The sequence below is a fragment of the Mangifera indica genome, chromosome 14, assembly GCF_011075055.1.
Source record: "Mangifera indica cultivar Alphonso chromosome 14, CATAS_Mindica_2.1, whole genome shotgun sequence".
Taxonomy (NCBI): domain Eukaryota; kingdom Viridiplantae; phylum Streptophyta; class Magnoliopsida; order Sapindales; family Anacardiaceae; genus Mangifera; species Mangifera indica.
In genome coordinates, this window is record NC_058150.1 from 6,509,003 (window position 1) to 6,525,945 (window position 16,943).

General features: G+C 32.9%; 2 protein-coding genes across 2 annotated transcripts; both read right to left on the minus strand.

Moving 5' to 3' along the window:
• Window positions 1–2,022: 2,022 nt before the first annotated feature.
• Window positions 2,023–4,439, minus strand: LOC123196013 (protein DETOXIFICATION 40-like). Its single transcript, XM_044609894.1, has 7 exons — window positions 4,045–4,439; window positions 3,304–3,935; window positions 3,013–3,069; window positions 2,677–2,915; window positions 2,479–2,597; window positions 2,303–2,389; window positions 2,023–2,208 (listed from the first exon to the last, which is right to left on the minus strand). Exons 1-7 carry the CDS (start codon window positions 4,378–4,380, stop codon window positions 2,146–2,148), a joined length of 1,533 nt encoding a protein of 510 aa, XP_044465829.1. The 5' UTR covers window positions 4,381–4,439; the 3' UTR covers window positions 2,023–2,145.
• Window positions 4,440–5,801: 1,362 nt separating this feature from the next.
• LOC123196041 (uncharacterized GPI-anchored protein At1g61900-like) lies at window positions 5,802–10,004 on the minus strand. The gene is made up of 8 exons (XM_044609926.1): window positions 9,705–10,004; window positions 8,849–9,028; window positions 7,752–8,333; window positions 7,322–7,567; window positions 7,180–7,191; window positions 6,426–6,566; window positions 6,285–6,329; window positions 5,802–6,093 (listed from the first exon to the last, which is right to left on the minus strand). The coding sequence occupies exons 1-8, from the start codon at window positions 9,766–9,768 to the stop codon at window positions 6,020–6,022; spliced, it is 1,344 nt and encodes a 447-aa protein (XP_044465861.1). The 5' UTR covers window positions 9,769–10,004; the 3' UTR covers window positions 5,802–6,019.
• Window positions 10,005–16,943: the final 6,939 nt, after the last annotated feature.

Below are 16,943 nucleotides of genomic sequence, written 5' to 3' on the forward strand. Positions count from 1 at the left end.
ATTCACTAATATTGAAGTAAAGTTCAAGCTCACCATATTGAAAAGTTTGTATCTCAAGTTTAATCTTGAGACAAGAATAGTTGTGATTGCGTAATCCACCGTTACATGCACTTCAAAATATTTATTAATATTTTATTCAAATCCAACTATATAAGTTTACAAATTGAACAAATATACCAATAATAAGCTTGAGTTTAACTCTCAAGTCAAGTCATATGTGTTATGAATTAAGCTATAAGCAACTCGACTTATTTCCTTCGTTAAACACACTTGTTGATTAAACTAATCGAGACCCAATTATCTTAACCAAGTCAATACCCGGTAAGGGTAAGAAAACATTAATTTTTGCTAAGTTCATTTCCTGATAATTTTATGAACCACAGGACCGAAAAAATAAACATGAATTTCATTTTTGATGTGAAATATATCTTCAAAATTTGCTTTTGACCAGGCTTTGAATAGGATGTTGACTTGTTAGTATGATGCTTGTTTTGAAAGGCCAAAGGAGATATTCCCACCCCAAGTTTTACTTCATTCCCCACTGTTTTTTTATGAAGTTTTAAAAATTTAAATACCTACTTATTATCTAATTTTTTTTTGTTAATTATAAAAATAAAATCGTTATTTTATTATTAATATTAAAATGAATAAAATTATATATCATTTTTCTCCTTTAGTTTAAAAAACTAATAATTTTTTTTTACCCAAAAGTTTGAAAACTTATATTTTCCCCTGTTAGGGTTTGAATTTTTCGTTTGAATTTTTCATTTGGATTTTTTGACAACCGATCAGTTATGCTGTTGGCCGGTCTTCTATACATCTTCTTCCTTGGTAGTTTTTCAATATGAAAACCACCCAAAATCTAATAAGATAACATCACATAGATCAACGTTTGTGTGATTAAAGCACAAATGATAGATCGGTATTTTGGATTATAGCAAGTGGCTTACACGAATACCCAAATTATGTAAAAAAAATATATACCTATAACATTGCTCTGTACATGAGCGTGTGTGCATGGCTCCTAAGTGGTGAACGTTCTCCTCCATCATTGAACTACCAATGAATTGTTATAGGTTTTAGTTTTTATTTGTTAGCTAATTAGAGGTCTCAGCAGCCTGATCACCTGAGACCACCTTTTTTACTCAGTCCAAGGCATCTTTTTTCGGCTCGGCTTGTGAGAGTATGGTCAGCTATTAGTGGGTCATGTCAAGCCCGCGGGTCATGCCCTAGGTTGTGAAATTCATTTCATAGACTGGCCCAACCCAACATGATACTATTTATTATTTTTTTTAAATTTTATTAATTATTTTTAAAAAATTATTAATTATTTATTATTATACGAGAAATCCAAGGAATTAATATGGGAAATCCAAAAGTATTTATTAACATGATGAGGAATTAAAAGGTAATAATAAATTATTATTAATGTTACGAGAAAACCAAAAAATTAGTTTAAGGGTCTAGTTTAACATAGTTTGTAGTGCGAGCTATGTCACGGGCTTTAGTATTTGTGCAAATTGATCTCGCTTGCTATGCAAGTCTTGCCCTGACATAACCAGTAGGTATGATGGATCACATTGAAGCAAACCTAACATAACCCACTGCACCTCTACATCTAATAGATCTAAATTAGATAAATAAAAACCAAATAAGTATTTCCCATCCAAAATTGGCTGAAATGTCAATTTCTTACATTTTTTTTTTAAATTTGAAATACCCATTTTATCATTTATCCATTAAATTTCCCTGGAAGCTATGCACAATAGTTGGTAACAATTCCACCCCCCTTCAATTGTAGAGTCACTCAATTCTTTTTCAAGACTTGAAACTATGCACGCTTCACTTTAGTGGAGTCTTGACATTTTTTATTCATTAGATCTCAAATATTCACTTTGTGTGGACACTACACCACGTAATATATAAGCATCTAAGGCCTACGCATTTTGTTAGTCAGGGTAATCAAATTTTCTTCCTTTTTTTTTAATTTTTAAGCGAGAAAAATTATATATTTTGCTTTCATTTTGATAAATTTGCATCTATTTATTAACATATGAGCCACATGTTTTGTTCAAATTAGAAGGAAAAGTTAAACGGTACAAGCAATCATATTTTTTCTCCTCAATCAAATTCCCACTGGTTTTATCACTTCAAAAGGGGTTCTTTCACGTCCTCCCATTTATTCAATCTCTTCTTTGCTTCATCTACCTGCATTATTCCAAGCAATATTTCTGTCAATACATTTCTAGTTAAATGAAACCCAATTGACCTTTCTCTTGTAATTGAGAAAACATGTATGTACCTCTTTATTCCAGTCCGCCCGAAATGTCACCCACGTTAAAATCAATGTTTGCATTACTGTCCCACCAATCATCCCTGACCATATCCCCTATAAATAAATAATACAGTCTTGAGTACATAAATCAATCGAATAATTTTAAATTAAAGATAACAGTCAAATATTGCATTTGTTCATACCTTGGCGCCAAAGTTGAAATAGAATCCTAAAAGTGCACCCAGTGGGATACCAACCACGTAATAGCATCCCACGTTGACATAAGCCACAAAAGCTTGCCATCCGCACCCAACAGCCACACCTTCATCGCCAGTTAATTCGCGTCAACATTTTTATTTATGCAACATCTGACTACAATTATTCTATCGAATCAGTCTTACCAGACAAAACTGGCTGAATTCCGTTTAAAAGAAGGGTTAAGGCTAAAAGCGGACACAGATCCGACACAGCTCTGGCAACAGCTTCACCTTCTGTGAAGGCATAGCTGATGACGTCGCGCAGTGCTAGCACCAGTATCGCCGCCATCGCCGAGATGATGAAGGAGATTATTGTGACTATTGACACAGAAAATGATGCTGACTTCGGGTTTCCAGCTCCAAGCTCATTGCTCACTCTCACGCTGTTTGAATATCATACATATATATAAGTTGTTTTGTTCTTTAAAGATTAAAATAAAATTAATTAATATTAATTGTAATTAAATGTATTATAATAACCTTGCTGCTGCATTGAGGCCGACTGAGATCATGAAAACCCAACCATTGACTGTCATACTGCAATTGAACACCAATGAGGAACAGGACAAAATAATTAATAGAATAAGACAATGCAGTTTTCGTATTTGGGAAAAGAATAATTACGTGCACAACTGTATTTCTATACATCATGATAATTGCTTTATGTCTTCTATGGTATATGGCTAAACAAAGTATGTGACTTAACATGGCAATGCCAGCTTGAATGTATTAATCACAGATAAACTTAAAAGGGAAATAATTTCAGCTTACCAAATGGAGAGTGAATCCAAAGCCAATTCAGGGTTCTCTAGCAAGCCAGCCAGCAAAACCAGGATCTGGAAATACCATGTCTCTAAGCACAGCATCACAGCAGAGGCAGCCGAGAGCTTGAAGAAGCCTGGCAATCCAGAGAAGGCTTGTATACTGAACCCCTCCCATGTATATCTACACTTCTCACTCTTAACAACGTATATAAACTGACCCACAACTATAATCCACCATGAGAAACTCAACATTAATGATGCACCCAACAAGCCAAGCCCAAGCTTGTACACAGCAACCCAACTGAATAAAAGATGTATGCCCAATGTGGCCGTTGAAATGTATGCACTCGGGGCCACTATGCTTTGAGCCTGTAAAAACTTTTGGATGGGAAAGTTTACAGCATAGGCAAAAATTTGGGGTATTAAACCATAGACAAAAACTGCCGCTGCTGAAGCGATTTCTGGTGATTCACCGAGTAAAATCAATATGGGTTTAGAGAAGATGTAGATGAAGGTGAGAAAAATCCCAGTGAGTGTGAGAAGGACTGTTGATCGTTGCAGATATATGCCAAGCATTCCATATTTGCGTGCACCATATGCCTGTCCGCACAATGTCTCCACAGCACTTCCCATTCCCAACTATTAAAAAACAAACAGTCAAATCATAAACGTAATAAAATCTTTTTTGATAACTTTTTTTAACAGGAACAAATGTTAAATATATATATATATATATACACACACACACCATTAGACCATAGGCAAAAACTTGGATGCCGGTGTTTCCAAGGGAGGCTGCGGCAAGCTCAAGATTTCCCAGATGGCCAGAGAAGATTTGGGTAGACATAGACATGAGATAGTTTATCATGTAAACAACAACTGCTGGTGCAGCCAGATGGAAGAGTAGCTTCAATTCAATCCATGTTGCCTGTTGCATGCGGTGCCAAAAGGGCAGGCCGGTGTTAGATAAAATGTCCTCAAGCTGGCCGTCCGATTCATGTATTGTTTCTGATGGTTGCGGTGATAAAGATGGAGGAAAGGATTGAAGCAGAGGTTCTTGAACATCATTTTCTGAGGAACCCATCTTCTTTGAACCAATACAGGAGAAAATAGATTCGGGGATTTCATTGCAAGAGATCTTATAAAGAGTGTTGCCATTTATAAAGGACTGAATTTTAATGGGATTTGGATTTTGATGGTGGCTGGCGAGAGTTACAATGAATCTGCGGTATATTATTTGCTGAAGTAATTGCTTTCGCAATGGTGCAAACTATTCATGTTCATCTTGTATGGAAACTGTATTAATGAAAACAAAAAGATATTCTTTCCATTCAAAGTCAATAAAAGTTGAAAATCAACTAAATCGTTTTTTCAATGTAAACATTGATAATATATTATTATTACATGAACCTTCAAAGGAAGAGAAAGAAAACATCTTGTTTTCTAGCCCGTTATTTCACAGAACTCAACATCCATCATGAAGGTCTCTAAATTTGTACCCACCAACCACTCACATACCACCTGTCAAATAATAGCCGTCTTTTCTGTAATTATGTAGTAAAAGCCAAATCAAAGCTTCCCATGTGGATATTATATCCTTTTGATTTTGGAATTCTAAATATTTAATCTTATGATTTATTGACCTCTTTAATGAGACAATATAAGGGTCATGCTTCGGCCAACAAGAAGATTAGAATCAAAATTGACCAAGCTGCCGGCCAACGAATGCAGCAAAATCCCAATTCTAAACATATTTAGATAAATAATGTTAATATGATAGGAGAACAACCGAAAAGCAACCAGATAGACTAGTCAATAAGCAATAATAGTCATTGGGGAAAAATATAAAATTTGCAATACAATGCATGTTGTAAAGATGATGCTCCTCTTTCGTATTAAATTTCTTTTGGCCAAAGGATTATTTCCCACCAAAGTATGCCTTTTCTCTCAAGTTTTCACCTTTTAATTTTAAAAATCTCATTTATCCCCCTATAAATGATTAAAATTAATGATTTCAAAAGTAAAATCATCATTTTATCTGTAATATTAAAAATAAACTTAAATTTGAATTCATTTTCCCTCCATAAACCCTAAAAACTAATAATTTCCCTTTAACCAAACTTTTCAAAAACAACATTTTCCCCCCTAAGGTTTGCAAACTTTTGGACAAAGTTTTCCAACAAAGAAGAACTTCTCCGACGATCTCCAGGCAACATACTCACCCTTTGGCATGTCCTTCTTTCGATAGCACTCCTTTCGATTCGATGGGGGCTGTCTTTGTCGAAAAACGAGGACGACGCCGGAGAAGCTCTTCTTTGCCGAAAAACTTTGTCTGAAAGTTTGAAAACCCTAGTAGGGAAAAATGTTGTTTTTGAAAAGTTTGGTTGGGAGGAAATTGTTAGTTTTTAAGATTTATAGGGGGGAAATGATATTACTAACGGGCTCAGTTAATTTTAACCACCCATAGGTGGGTAAATAGGATTTTCAAAGATAAAGGGTGGGTACTTAGAAAAAAGGCATACTTTGGGTGGGAAATAGTCCTTTGGCCATTTCTTTTATATGAAGTCACAGTAGTACCCAGAAAAATGCTATCAAAAGATGAACAAACTCTAGTGTAGCTTTGAAACAAAATACTATACAACTTATGGAGATCGACTCTTTTGTCGGCGGATATCTACCCAAAGGCTTGAAGAAAGATGAATATCCCGTAGAGATTACGAGGCTCAGATTAATGGAGTCAGAACTAACGAGGAGCTGAAAAGCAAAGGAAACAACACCGACTTCTTCTTGTAAAGACCTGAAATGGGTGAATATATTAAGTTTGACCGTATAGCTATAACAAATTTGCTAAACTAGATTATTCATCATATTCAGCTTTTATCAACCTAAATCTTTATGTTTGCATAAGGAATTTTTTGTTACTTGAAAATATAATAATAATAGGGACAAAAGAGAAAAAAGAAGAAAAAAAAATCAAAGTTCTCTCACCACTTTGAGCAGATGTAGCAGTAGGAAGTGCCGGAAGTTTGGTAGCTGAAATTTGATCATATACACAAATTATTTAACATAAGAACAGGCTAAAGAAACTACATGCATTTAACAGAAGAGGTTTAACATTTTTCAACATACTTTCATTGCAGGAACCTGGTAAAATAGAAGTAGAGGGCCAAGTGGCTTCAATGTTATCATTTAGATCACAAATGAAGCCAATTCCTGAAGCTTCATCATAGGTCACATCCGAAGGCAAGCTTGGCAAAAGACAACCAGATTCTAGAGAAAGGACAGTTAGAACGTTAAAACAAATTAGGAATACTAGCAGAACCAGAACAATTCCTTTGGTACTAATTACACTAGTCTATGTGTGATGAAATTAAGAGTGAGAGCAAAAAGGATTAGAACATTAAAACAATTTAGGAAACTGGTAGAACGAGAAAGAGGGAGAACAACTCCTTTTGCTTAATTATATTAAAGTGTAAAATCTGAAGTGTGATAAAATAGTGAGAGTAATTAGGATTAATTTCTCAAGTTATTAATCATTAAGTATATGTCAAAAATTGAATAGTTTTCATAGCATTCAAGAATTTCAAGAACAAAATGGAAATCCGTTCTAAAAGTTAGTATTAGTAAAACGAAAATGATAGGGTGTCAATTATAGTAGAATAGAATTTTAAATCAGACTGATTTTACAGCATTTCTCTTTAAGCTCAAAACTATGAAAAGTTCAAGGTTGCCAAATCAGCCAGACAATTCATATATTTGTAGATAAGGAGATCTATGAAATTTAGAAGGCAAAATGCAAGTACTTGAAGTAGAAGAAGGATAACCACAAGTAATATAAAAGTGAAAGTTGCTCAAAAGGTGAAACAACATATATGAGCATTACCTTTTGATCCAACTGGAAGATCCCATTAGTCAATTCCACGCCCCATATAAACCATAAAGACCCAAACATCAGTCTCAATTCTTTTGAAAAAAGGAAAAAGGAGTAAAAGTTGCTCATTTAGAGGGGACAAAACCACACTGACCTTGAAGAGAGAAGTCCTTTAGGCTTATATGACAAAGATCATAAACATTGTTGGAGACATTAGCTTTCTGCAACTCCATCCCAAGTAAAGCAGCACAATTTAAAGCCTGCAAGTTAGTAATGAAGCTCTGCTTCTGCAAGTGGGATAAATAATTCTCCATGGCTTTGCAGCAACCAGTTTGATTGCTAATCATATATCCACATTCTTTAGTAACATTTATTGTGCTGGGAAAACTGAGAGGACAGCCTGAAACAGATAGCTAACAATTAGAAAAGAAACATTGAATAGTAACTTCAAGCCCTGGGCTTCACTGATGCTGATAAATTATTTAGAGAACACGAACAATGAAAAATCATAACCATAAAATTGTATATGCATTGCATTTAAACTAATTTAAAAAAAAAAAAAAGACTAAACCTTTCACGCTCACCTTTATTTACATTGCAATTAGAAAGTCCTCGAAGTACATCATTTGCTGAAGAAGGATTGAGTTTACTGGTTAGCCACCGAAAGACAATATTCTTACAATCATCAATCCTGGTTGAGTTCTCAGGCAGATCAGATGTACCATTCCTAGCAATTTTTCTTGCAGAGTCTAGTATAGCACTTTGGCAAACTTGGTGACAACACTCTTTTACAGTATCAACTTTTCCACAGGCAGCCAGAAGTCTTGAAGTGTCCACAATGCTCTCAAACTTCTTAACATCTGAAACAGGGCAAGAGGCTTCAGTAAGGTTTTCAGAACGTATGGAGCATAAATTTTGAAGCTGATTATTTGCGCCTTGACTCTCTAAAATCATTTGAAAATCAGAGAGGCAGTTCCTGGCATTCGTCTTATCCAAATAAAGCATCCCCGAGATTTTACTGAATTGTCCCATAAGAATAGCAAGGGATGCATCAAATTGAGGACAACATATTACATTGGCTAAATATGGTGCAGAGGAATCCCAGCAGTCAGTTGCTGTCTTGCTCATTAAACTTGCCACAGCCGAAAAATTTAAACTACAGAATCCTGAAAGATATGATGCCCAAAAAGAAAAAGAAGGATCACTTTAGAAGCATTATTAGCATATGTAAGCACTTCACAGTGAAACAATAAAAAAAATATAGTACTATACTTCAAGCCAAAACAATTTAAATAGAATGAAATTCTTTTGACAGCAGAGGATAGCTCAGAGTGAAGCTTTTCTTATTAGTGTCAGTTTGAAGGCCAATTTGTCAATTTACTATCACGGAGCACTGGAATGACCAAATTTACTACATGTTTCGTCGTGCATATAATGAGTTTCTCATCTAAATTACTTCTTCATAAGAGGAGTGTGAGAGTATCACCATGACAGATAGTGTCTATTGATTTAACTGGGATGTCTTAAAACCCATTGACAAATGGTTTTCACAAAATTTTACCAAACATCCATATTATGTCGCAGAAAAGTCTGCACATGTTTCTATGAAATTGCTACTCACGAAACTTCATAGCATTAGTTCTCACAGTAAGGAATGCGAAGAAGAGAAAAAAAAAAATACCTGATAAGCTTGGCAGACTTCTGTCTGTAAATGGTATCAATGGAGAAGGAGCTATAAGAGGAATAAAGGGTGGAGGGTCTGCGCTTGGGGCAATATCAGGAGCCATTGCCTTACTCTTTATTTTCTTAGATAAGTAACCTTGAACATCATCAGCTGTGGTGCAATGGAATCTACATAGACCTGGTATAAACAACATAAAGCCGAATTAACTTATATGCTTAGAAATGGTGAAAACAAAATCATGATTAAGCAAGAAGAAGATCAGCTGCATGCATTTGAATTTGTATTTTAGCTAGTGTTTACCATGTAACTAAATTGATTTATTCAATAGTGATGCCACAATTAAAGGGCAACAATATTCCTTTGTATCACTTATGTTGCAACAAAAAATAAGGTCAAATTCTAATTATAGTAACTTGAGCTTGGTACAACTAATAAAATTACAGCGAATACTCATTTTTGCTACAGCTCTGCAGATTACAGAAGCGTATTTTCCCTTAAAATCGAGTAAATCCTAAATAGTGGCAGATAAAAATCCTTCGACTGTATTGACCCAAAAATATTACCTGGGTTGTCAATATACTAGAACAAAAAAAAAAAAAAAAACAGTTAACTACAGGCAACAAACAACCAAGTTTCGTTACTCAGTGAACATTACAAAACTACCAAGTACCAAAATTCACTTCCCAAACTTCCAAAATTGCAATGTAGGCTGTATACGTGAAAACCCAGCCACTGTTTTACCAAATATAAATTATACTAAAAATCGAATTCAAGCCAAACTTATAGAATTAACTGTAAAGCATAAGGACCCAGAAAAGGCCGAAGATTGAGATGATGAGGCATGAGTACTTACAGTTAAAGAGAAGGCATAATAACAGAAAAAGGTGGGCTCTCATTTTAAATTGCAGCATTTTCATAAGAAAAGAGGAGAGAGCAAAATGAGCTTGAGAAGGAAATGTCTTTGTTCAACCATTGAAAATAGACAAACACTTTGGCTTCAAGTACACAACAATTGTCAATGTGAGTGAGAGTTAACTGGTTTGTATTTCAGAATTAACTGGTTTGGCCTCGTAGGTGAGGCTCACAGTGTGATAGAAGCAATTGTCAGAGAAGACCACGTGAGTGAGAATTGGACTTGGATTTGTTTGTGTGGTTTGACCCGTTTGATGTGGATTGATTCATCCCAAATAACGAGTCAAAGTGCTAGGGCCTAATTTCCGTCACCTCTAATTTTCATTTTCTTCAAGATAATGTTTACGTAAGGCCAAAAAACTTATCCTCACCTGAGGTTTAGTGCACATCCAAAGTTTTATCTATAAAATTTAAAAAATCTGAACATTCATTTATTATCTAACTTTTGATAAATTTTTTAATTATTTTCAAAAAAAAAATCATCATTTTATCTTTAATATTAAAATAATAAAATTATATTTCATTTTACCTTCTTAGTTTAAAAAATAATATTTTTATCCTATCATAAGTTTGAAAACTTACATTTTTTCCTTAGGACTCGAATTTTCCAAATCCGACAACCATCCGAGAAGGCTATCGGTCGGCCTGTCCACCACCTCCCTTCCCTATGGTTTTTTGGCATGAAAACCATTGGAAAAAGGGTTAAAATAGTCAGATCGCATGTGCGTAGTCTCACTGTCTATGCATCAATCAGACGATGCACAAACAGGACGCTTATAGGTAGAACTTTGAGAATGCACTAAACTGTGGGTGAATAATGGTTTTACCCTTATAATTAACTGAAAATTTTAACAAAAGTTGGGTGATGAATAATCTTATAAAGGCCAAAAGACTTATTTCCACCCAAGGTTTAGTTAATTCCCCAACTTTCATCGACTCTTCATCTGTCGTCAGCTCATCATGATGAGTGGAAGATGAAGAGTTGTCATGCACGAAGACGAATCAACTTTTTGTCTTCATGCATGATGAAACTGGACTTGTCCAGTCAGAGAGAAAGTGCATTGAGAGGGAGAGTTTGGTGGGCAAAAGAAGAAGGTTGGAAACGATTTAAGTGGTTGAAAAATGTTCGGTTTTAAAAAATAAATCTTAAAAAAAATAACTTTTTAAAACTTAAAATATGAAAAAATTATGAGTTTTTAAAATTAAGATGAAAAAAATAAGATATAATTTTATTTATTTTAACATTACTGATAAAATAATAGTTTTATCTTTATAACTAATAAATTTTTTTAATAAAAATTAGATAATGTGTACATATTTAAGTTTTTAGAACTTTGTGAGGGGAGTCAGAAATACACTAAAACCGTGAGTGGGAAAAACTCTTTTAGCCTTAATAATAAACTCAGATCCACCGTAATGGCTGTCTTCCATCAAATCGCAAAGTAAACTCTGATGACTTATCTTCTTCACATGCAAAAGTCGGCAACAATACGCTGAAACCAACCTAAACTTCATGTGAAAGATGCCTTAATTTGCGCATCAGGGGGTCTCACATTTCAAACTCCACCACCTAATTTTATCGTCGGAAAGTTTTAAAATGGGTGCCCTAAATTCAAGATTATAGTCTCAAATGCATTGAACCACTGCTACCGCCTATATTTTCTCTAGACACTAGATATGACTTTCTTAATAAAACATTAAATGGATGATATACCACCGTATTCAAATCTATACGCCAATTTATCACAATTGACTTATAAATTATCTATTTACGTATTTGAAGTGAGTGTATAAAGTTTTATTGATTATATATAGAATAATGTTATATATACAAACAACAACGTGCCATTATATGATTAAACAATTAAAAATTAAAGATAAAATGATATTTAATTATATAATAATATATTATTATTTATACATAAAATTATGTGCATAATTTTATTATTATATATGGCAAAGTATGACGATAAGTTCAAGTATGCAGTTTTGGTAAATTGAGATGTGAAGATGAAATCAGCAGGGTACTCATGGTGATGCAAATTGATATATGAATCGTATACGATCAGGCACATTATGTACACTTGATTCCAGTTCACAAATTGCAACTACGTATAAACAATTAGTAGATAAATTGAAGAATGCAATGCCATGATTTAAGCCAGGTTCAGAAAATAAACATTCTTTTTTAGAGTTTACGTAGAAAACAAACAATAGTGTGGAAAGTGCGTGTGATGCGGGGTTTACAAAAACTCTAGTTGAGTGTAAAAGTAAATATAATTCGGTTTAAATTATAAAATCAAATTAAACTATTTAAAAATTATAGTTTAGTTTGGATTAAAAAAATTTTAAACTATTTTTTCAGTTTAGGTTGTGGTTTGAGCTTCAAACTGAACCCAATCGTAAAGTTTGTATATATATATATATATATATATATATATATATATATATATAAACACCTATATTATATCATCATTTTTTTTTTAAAAAATATCGATAATATGTATAAGACAAGTTTACTATATCGTATTAAATTGATACACTTTACGATATATATGATTTTTTACTTGTATTGTATCATATCATTATATACATATCGTATATTGTAGGATATTAATAACTATGATTTAAATTGTAATTCAAACCAAATTAAATCGTATTTTTTCAATCTGATTTGATTTAAATTTTTTTTCTAAATTTAGTTTAAAGAAACTCTTAAATCGTATTAAAGTGGACCGTACATACCCCTAATTGAGTGCAATTAGAGGACCTTATATGCCGTATTTGTGTAAGGTATCAAAGCATACTATATTGCTTGTTTTTTATCCCCACTAAAACAATCTCATCATCCTTCATATGTATCCGCCATAATAATCGGCTTTGCATGTGCTTTTTTTTAAAAAAAAAAATTTCAAACCCATCTCCTTATATGTAACTGCTTACTAACTCTTGGTTTACACCTCTCTTAGCCTCTCTAGTTTTTCTTACTATCCAAAATGGGAAGCTGCTTGACAAGAGATAACAGAGGGCATGAGGCACATAGAGAAGTTGAAGAGGCGATCAAGAGAACGGGAACATGTACGGCAACAGATGAATCAGAAGCAAAAAGCAAGTTTGATGGCGATAAGTCGATGCTGAGGCTTAGAGTAAGAAGAGAAAGCCGAATTGTCAATGTTGAGCCAAGAGGCGAGGTCTTGAGGATTAAAGTTGTGATGACACAAGGAGAGTTGAAACAAATCTCGAATTTTCAGAAGGATTTTAAGTATTCTTCAGTTGGGCAATCGGTGGCTGCAATGAAGTTGAGACGACCAAGAGTTTGTGACGTTGGAACAAATGATGTTCGTATCAATGGCAACTGGCGGCCATCGTTGGACAGCATTTCAGAGGATCATTAATCTGTAAGCAACATCAATATTACATAACCCAGTAGCAGAATCATAAACCTAATGATTCTGCTATAATTTCTATTCAAACACAGTAAACTATAAAACATTCTTATGCGTAGATTAGAGACATAAACAAACCTGTTTGCATCATTTGGTTGCTGAAAATTGATGTAGAAAGGATTGATTACCGATCTTTAATCAAACATTCCATCCTAGCTTCCAAATTGTGATATGTAGAAGAGGTGCAAAAGATTATCAGGTAACTAAAAAAGGGACTTAACCCTTTCTTTTATATTTTAAATTAGAAGGTTAATTAGACTTTTTTACGAAAAAAACTTAATAACTTATATCAGTTCACATTTATAATCCAAATTTAATAACTAAAATATAAAGTGTATCAATTCATTTTCGAATGATCACATCGAACTTATAAAATAAATTCTTTCTTTATTACAAATTTACTTGGTTTTGCATTAAATGATAAAAAATTTAATCAACAATGTATACCCACATTATTTTAACATTATCCTACTTGGACATTTTATTATTCCAAAATTGTCATTAATTTATAAGAAAACAACATAATTTAGAAACAACACTTTAACCAAAAACAATCTTGTCAATAATAAATCAAAACAATTTTTATATTTCAAAAACAACACAAAATGTCCATAATTATAATTATTTACAATTATACCATATGAATCGTTAATTTGAAAATGTGGCAGAAATAACATCCAAATGTGATCATAATAAATATGTGACGTAACATATTGGTCTTCTTTATAATTTTTCTTTAACCTTTATGTTTTATCTCCACTTCTATCATTTCCACTCATTTGGATTATACACTACACAAGTGCAATTCTTCTCTAGCGTATGTCCTATACTTAGCAAATTTTCTGCAATATCAAGTACAAAAGAAACATCACAAATATTTTTTATATTTAATAGAGTGTTTATTACAACAAGTATCTATGCCCTTCATTTGAACAACCTCTTTATTTCCCACTTTTACTTTAGAGGTATGACTTCTCTCCAAATTGATGAAAATGTTGTATCAATTGTCATATGGTTTGTGCAACCGCTATTTAGCAACCAAGTTTGTGATTGTGCTTGAGCTTCATAACAACTTAGATAATATTTTATTACTTACCTTGAAGATAGATTACTTAAAAGAACTAGGTATAAATGAACAAGGTAATAAAAGATTACTAGTTAATTATTTTACTTAAATCTTGTTAAGATTACCTTGGTAATCTTCAAATACCTAAAGTGAATATGGTAATTAGATTACCACATATATTACTTGTCACGTCAGCATTGGTAATAGAAGACTACTGTAATATTTTATTACTGACAAACTAAACAAGAGAATAAAAAATAGATTACCAAGATAATCTTTGATAACTTGAACAAAATGCCCCCTTATAGTAAACAATTATTCCTCTTGTTGTTGTTTCTCTTGTTGATGTCCTTCCACCACTTGAGCTTGTTGTTAGATAGACTTTTCCTTGTTTTTTCAAACTTTTTCAATATGGCCAAATTCTTTGTAAGCCCTATATTTTATTCTAGGTTTGAACCAACAATGTTTTTCTGCATGGTTAGCCTTTTCACAATGAGAACAAGGTGGAAATCTTCCTCTTTTCCCTTTTTGCTTATTGTCATAAACTTCCTTCTTTTCTTTCTTTGTAAAATGTTGCTTATTAGAGTTTGATAAACCTAATGCCTTCCTTTTTGACTTGTAATAAAGGCTCATTTTGTTGTTAATGCTCAATCTTTAAGAGCTTTTCTCTATTTAATAGCTTATAGTGAGTTTGAGAGCTCTGAAATACTTATTTTAGTCATGTCCTTGGAGTCTTCAAGAGAGCAAATTTTGGCCTCAAACTTCTCAGGTAAGCTCACAATAACTTGCTCAACTATCTTGCTCTTAGGTATCCCTTCACTAAGCAATCCTAATTGGTTAACAACCTTCATAAGTCTATCAATATACTCGATAACTTCATTCTCCTTCATTCTTAAAAATGCAAACTCTTTTTTCAAGTTAAAGATTTGCATTTGCTTTGACCTGTCATTATCATGAAACTCCAATCTCAGCTTATTTTACTATCTCACAAGTCATTATTATTGCAAAAATCACATTAGTGATAACTGAGTGTATGCAAAAAATGTGTTTTGTACCTCTCTACAACTTTCTTAGAATTGTATTTGATTTGGTTTACTATTGAATTATTTGGCAAAGGAGTTGGTTCCTTACCTATCTCAATCACATCCCAAAGGTTGAAAGCTTTCGAGTAAGCCTTCATTTTAATTGAGCAAATAGGGTAATTTTCTCCAAAAAAATTGGGTTCCTTGACTTTGAACTTAATGTTTTTATACAACACTTAGGTTCATTTTCAACTATTCTTCTTAGCTACACAAGCCTTTTGCTAAAAACAAACAACTCTAATACCACTTTGTTGGTTTTAAGAGGAGTTTTTTGTTGTAAGAACAAAGAAAATGCTCAAGTTCTTTACTAAAATTTTTTTGCTGGAAAAGTTATCTTTTCTTCATTACCTTTTTCTGAATAAATATTACATAACTTATCTCACAAAAAGTGAGTAAAATCAGTTGGATTTAAGCATAGCTATTGACTTAAATTAACATACACTAACTTGTGTCAAAAATTTACCTAACACACCTAACATTATCAACTTTACATAAGCACAAGTTTATCAGAAAAACATTACATCAAAGTTACCAAGAAAACAATGTCATTATGCCACATCAATGTTCAACTTCCATATTAGCTTGACTTCCAACTCAACTTCTAGCTTATTGCTGATTCACTTCAGCACATCAATTTCCTTATTCTTGACTCCTTAAATTGTATAGTCTCCTCAATAAGCCAACACAACTTATAGGAACACTGAAAACACAGAATCCATCTCTTTCACCCAAAAACAAGAACTTCAAATTGTCACAACACCAACAGAGAACAACCCCAAAATTTAGAAAATTAATCTTGGCTTATCATTTTATTTTTTACATGAAAAGAATGCAATTTGTAGTCACAACTTTCATCCATAAGTAACACAGAAGTAGTTCTAAGATATCTTGCCTTGCCTACACTCAAATTCATTTTTCGTTGTTAATTAATGTAGTGAAGAGAAAATTCAGGAATTGAAATAAAATAATGTTATTTATACCAAAAATACTTTCCACTTAACTAGGCTCAAACTTTAAGCTTATTTTTCTTCTTTGGAAAAGGCTTGAGATGCTTTCATTTTTCCCCATTTTATCAGAAACCAAATGAAGTAAAATTTCATGGTTATATCATAATGCAAATTACAAGACTCATGTTAAAATAATTTAAACATAGAATTTCAAGTTCCTCCCCCAAAACAGTCTTACAATACAAGCGATGTAATAAGCTGAAAACCCTGATCTCTAACTTTCTTAATCCAAGGTGATCCCTGCCAAAATGCATACAAACTGATTTTTGTTTAGGCAATAGTGATGATCTATCTACAAAGACATGGTACATTATATTCGACTAGAGGTTTTATAGTCAAAAAACATGCAAAATCTACAAACATTAAAAACAACACATAACATAGTGCCAACTGCTAGGGTTTTACTCATTCACATCATTAAACAATAGTCAACATAAACCAGCTTCAAGGAAAAAATTTATTAGCATTTTAAAGATGACTTGTTAGCTTTTGAGAGAAAAAACTTCTTTTTAGTTCCCTCAAAAAAACAATGTAAGTATATCCATGATTCATGAATTCATTTTCAAGTGTCATGAAGCA

Coding starts and splice junctions, on each gene's coding strand:
- LOC123196013 (XM_044609894.1), bottom strand. CDS start 4,380: ATGGGTTCCTCAGAAAATGATGTTCAAGAACCTCTGCTTCAATCCTTT. Junction 2,916..3,012: donor GGCCTCAATGCAGCAGCAAG/GTTATTATAATA, acceptor ATATTCAAACAG/CGTGAGAGTGAGCAATGAGC. Junction 2,598..2,676: donor AATTCAGCCAGTTTTGTCTG/GTAAGACTGATT, acceptor CTGGCGATGAAG/GTGTGGCTGTTGGGTGCGGA.
- LOC123196041 (XM_044609926.1), bottom strand. CDS start 9,768: ATGAAAATGCTGCAATTTAAAATGAGAGCCCACCTTTTTCTGTTATTA. Junction 8,334..8,848: donor AAGTCTGCCAAGCTTATCAG/GTATTTTTTTTT, acceptor CATATCTTTCAG/GATTCTGTAGTTTAAATTTT. Junction 6,094..6,284: donor TGCTACATCTGCTCAAAGTG/GTGAGAGAACTT, acceptor CACCCATTTCAG/GTCTTTACAAGAAGAAGTCG.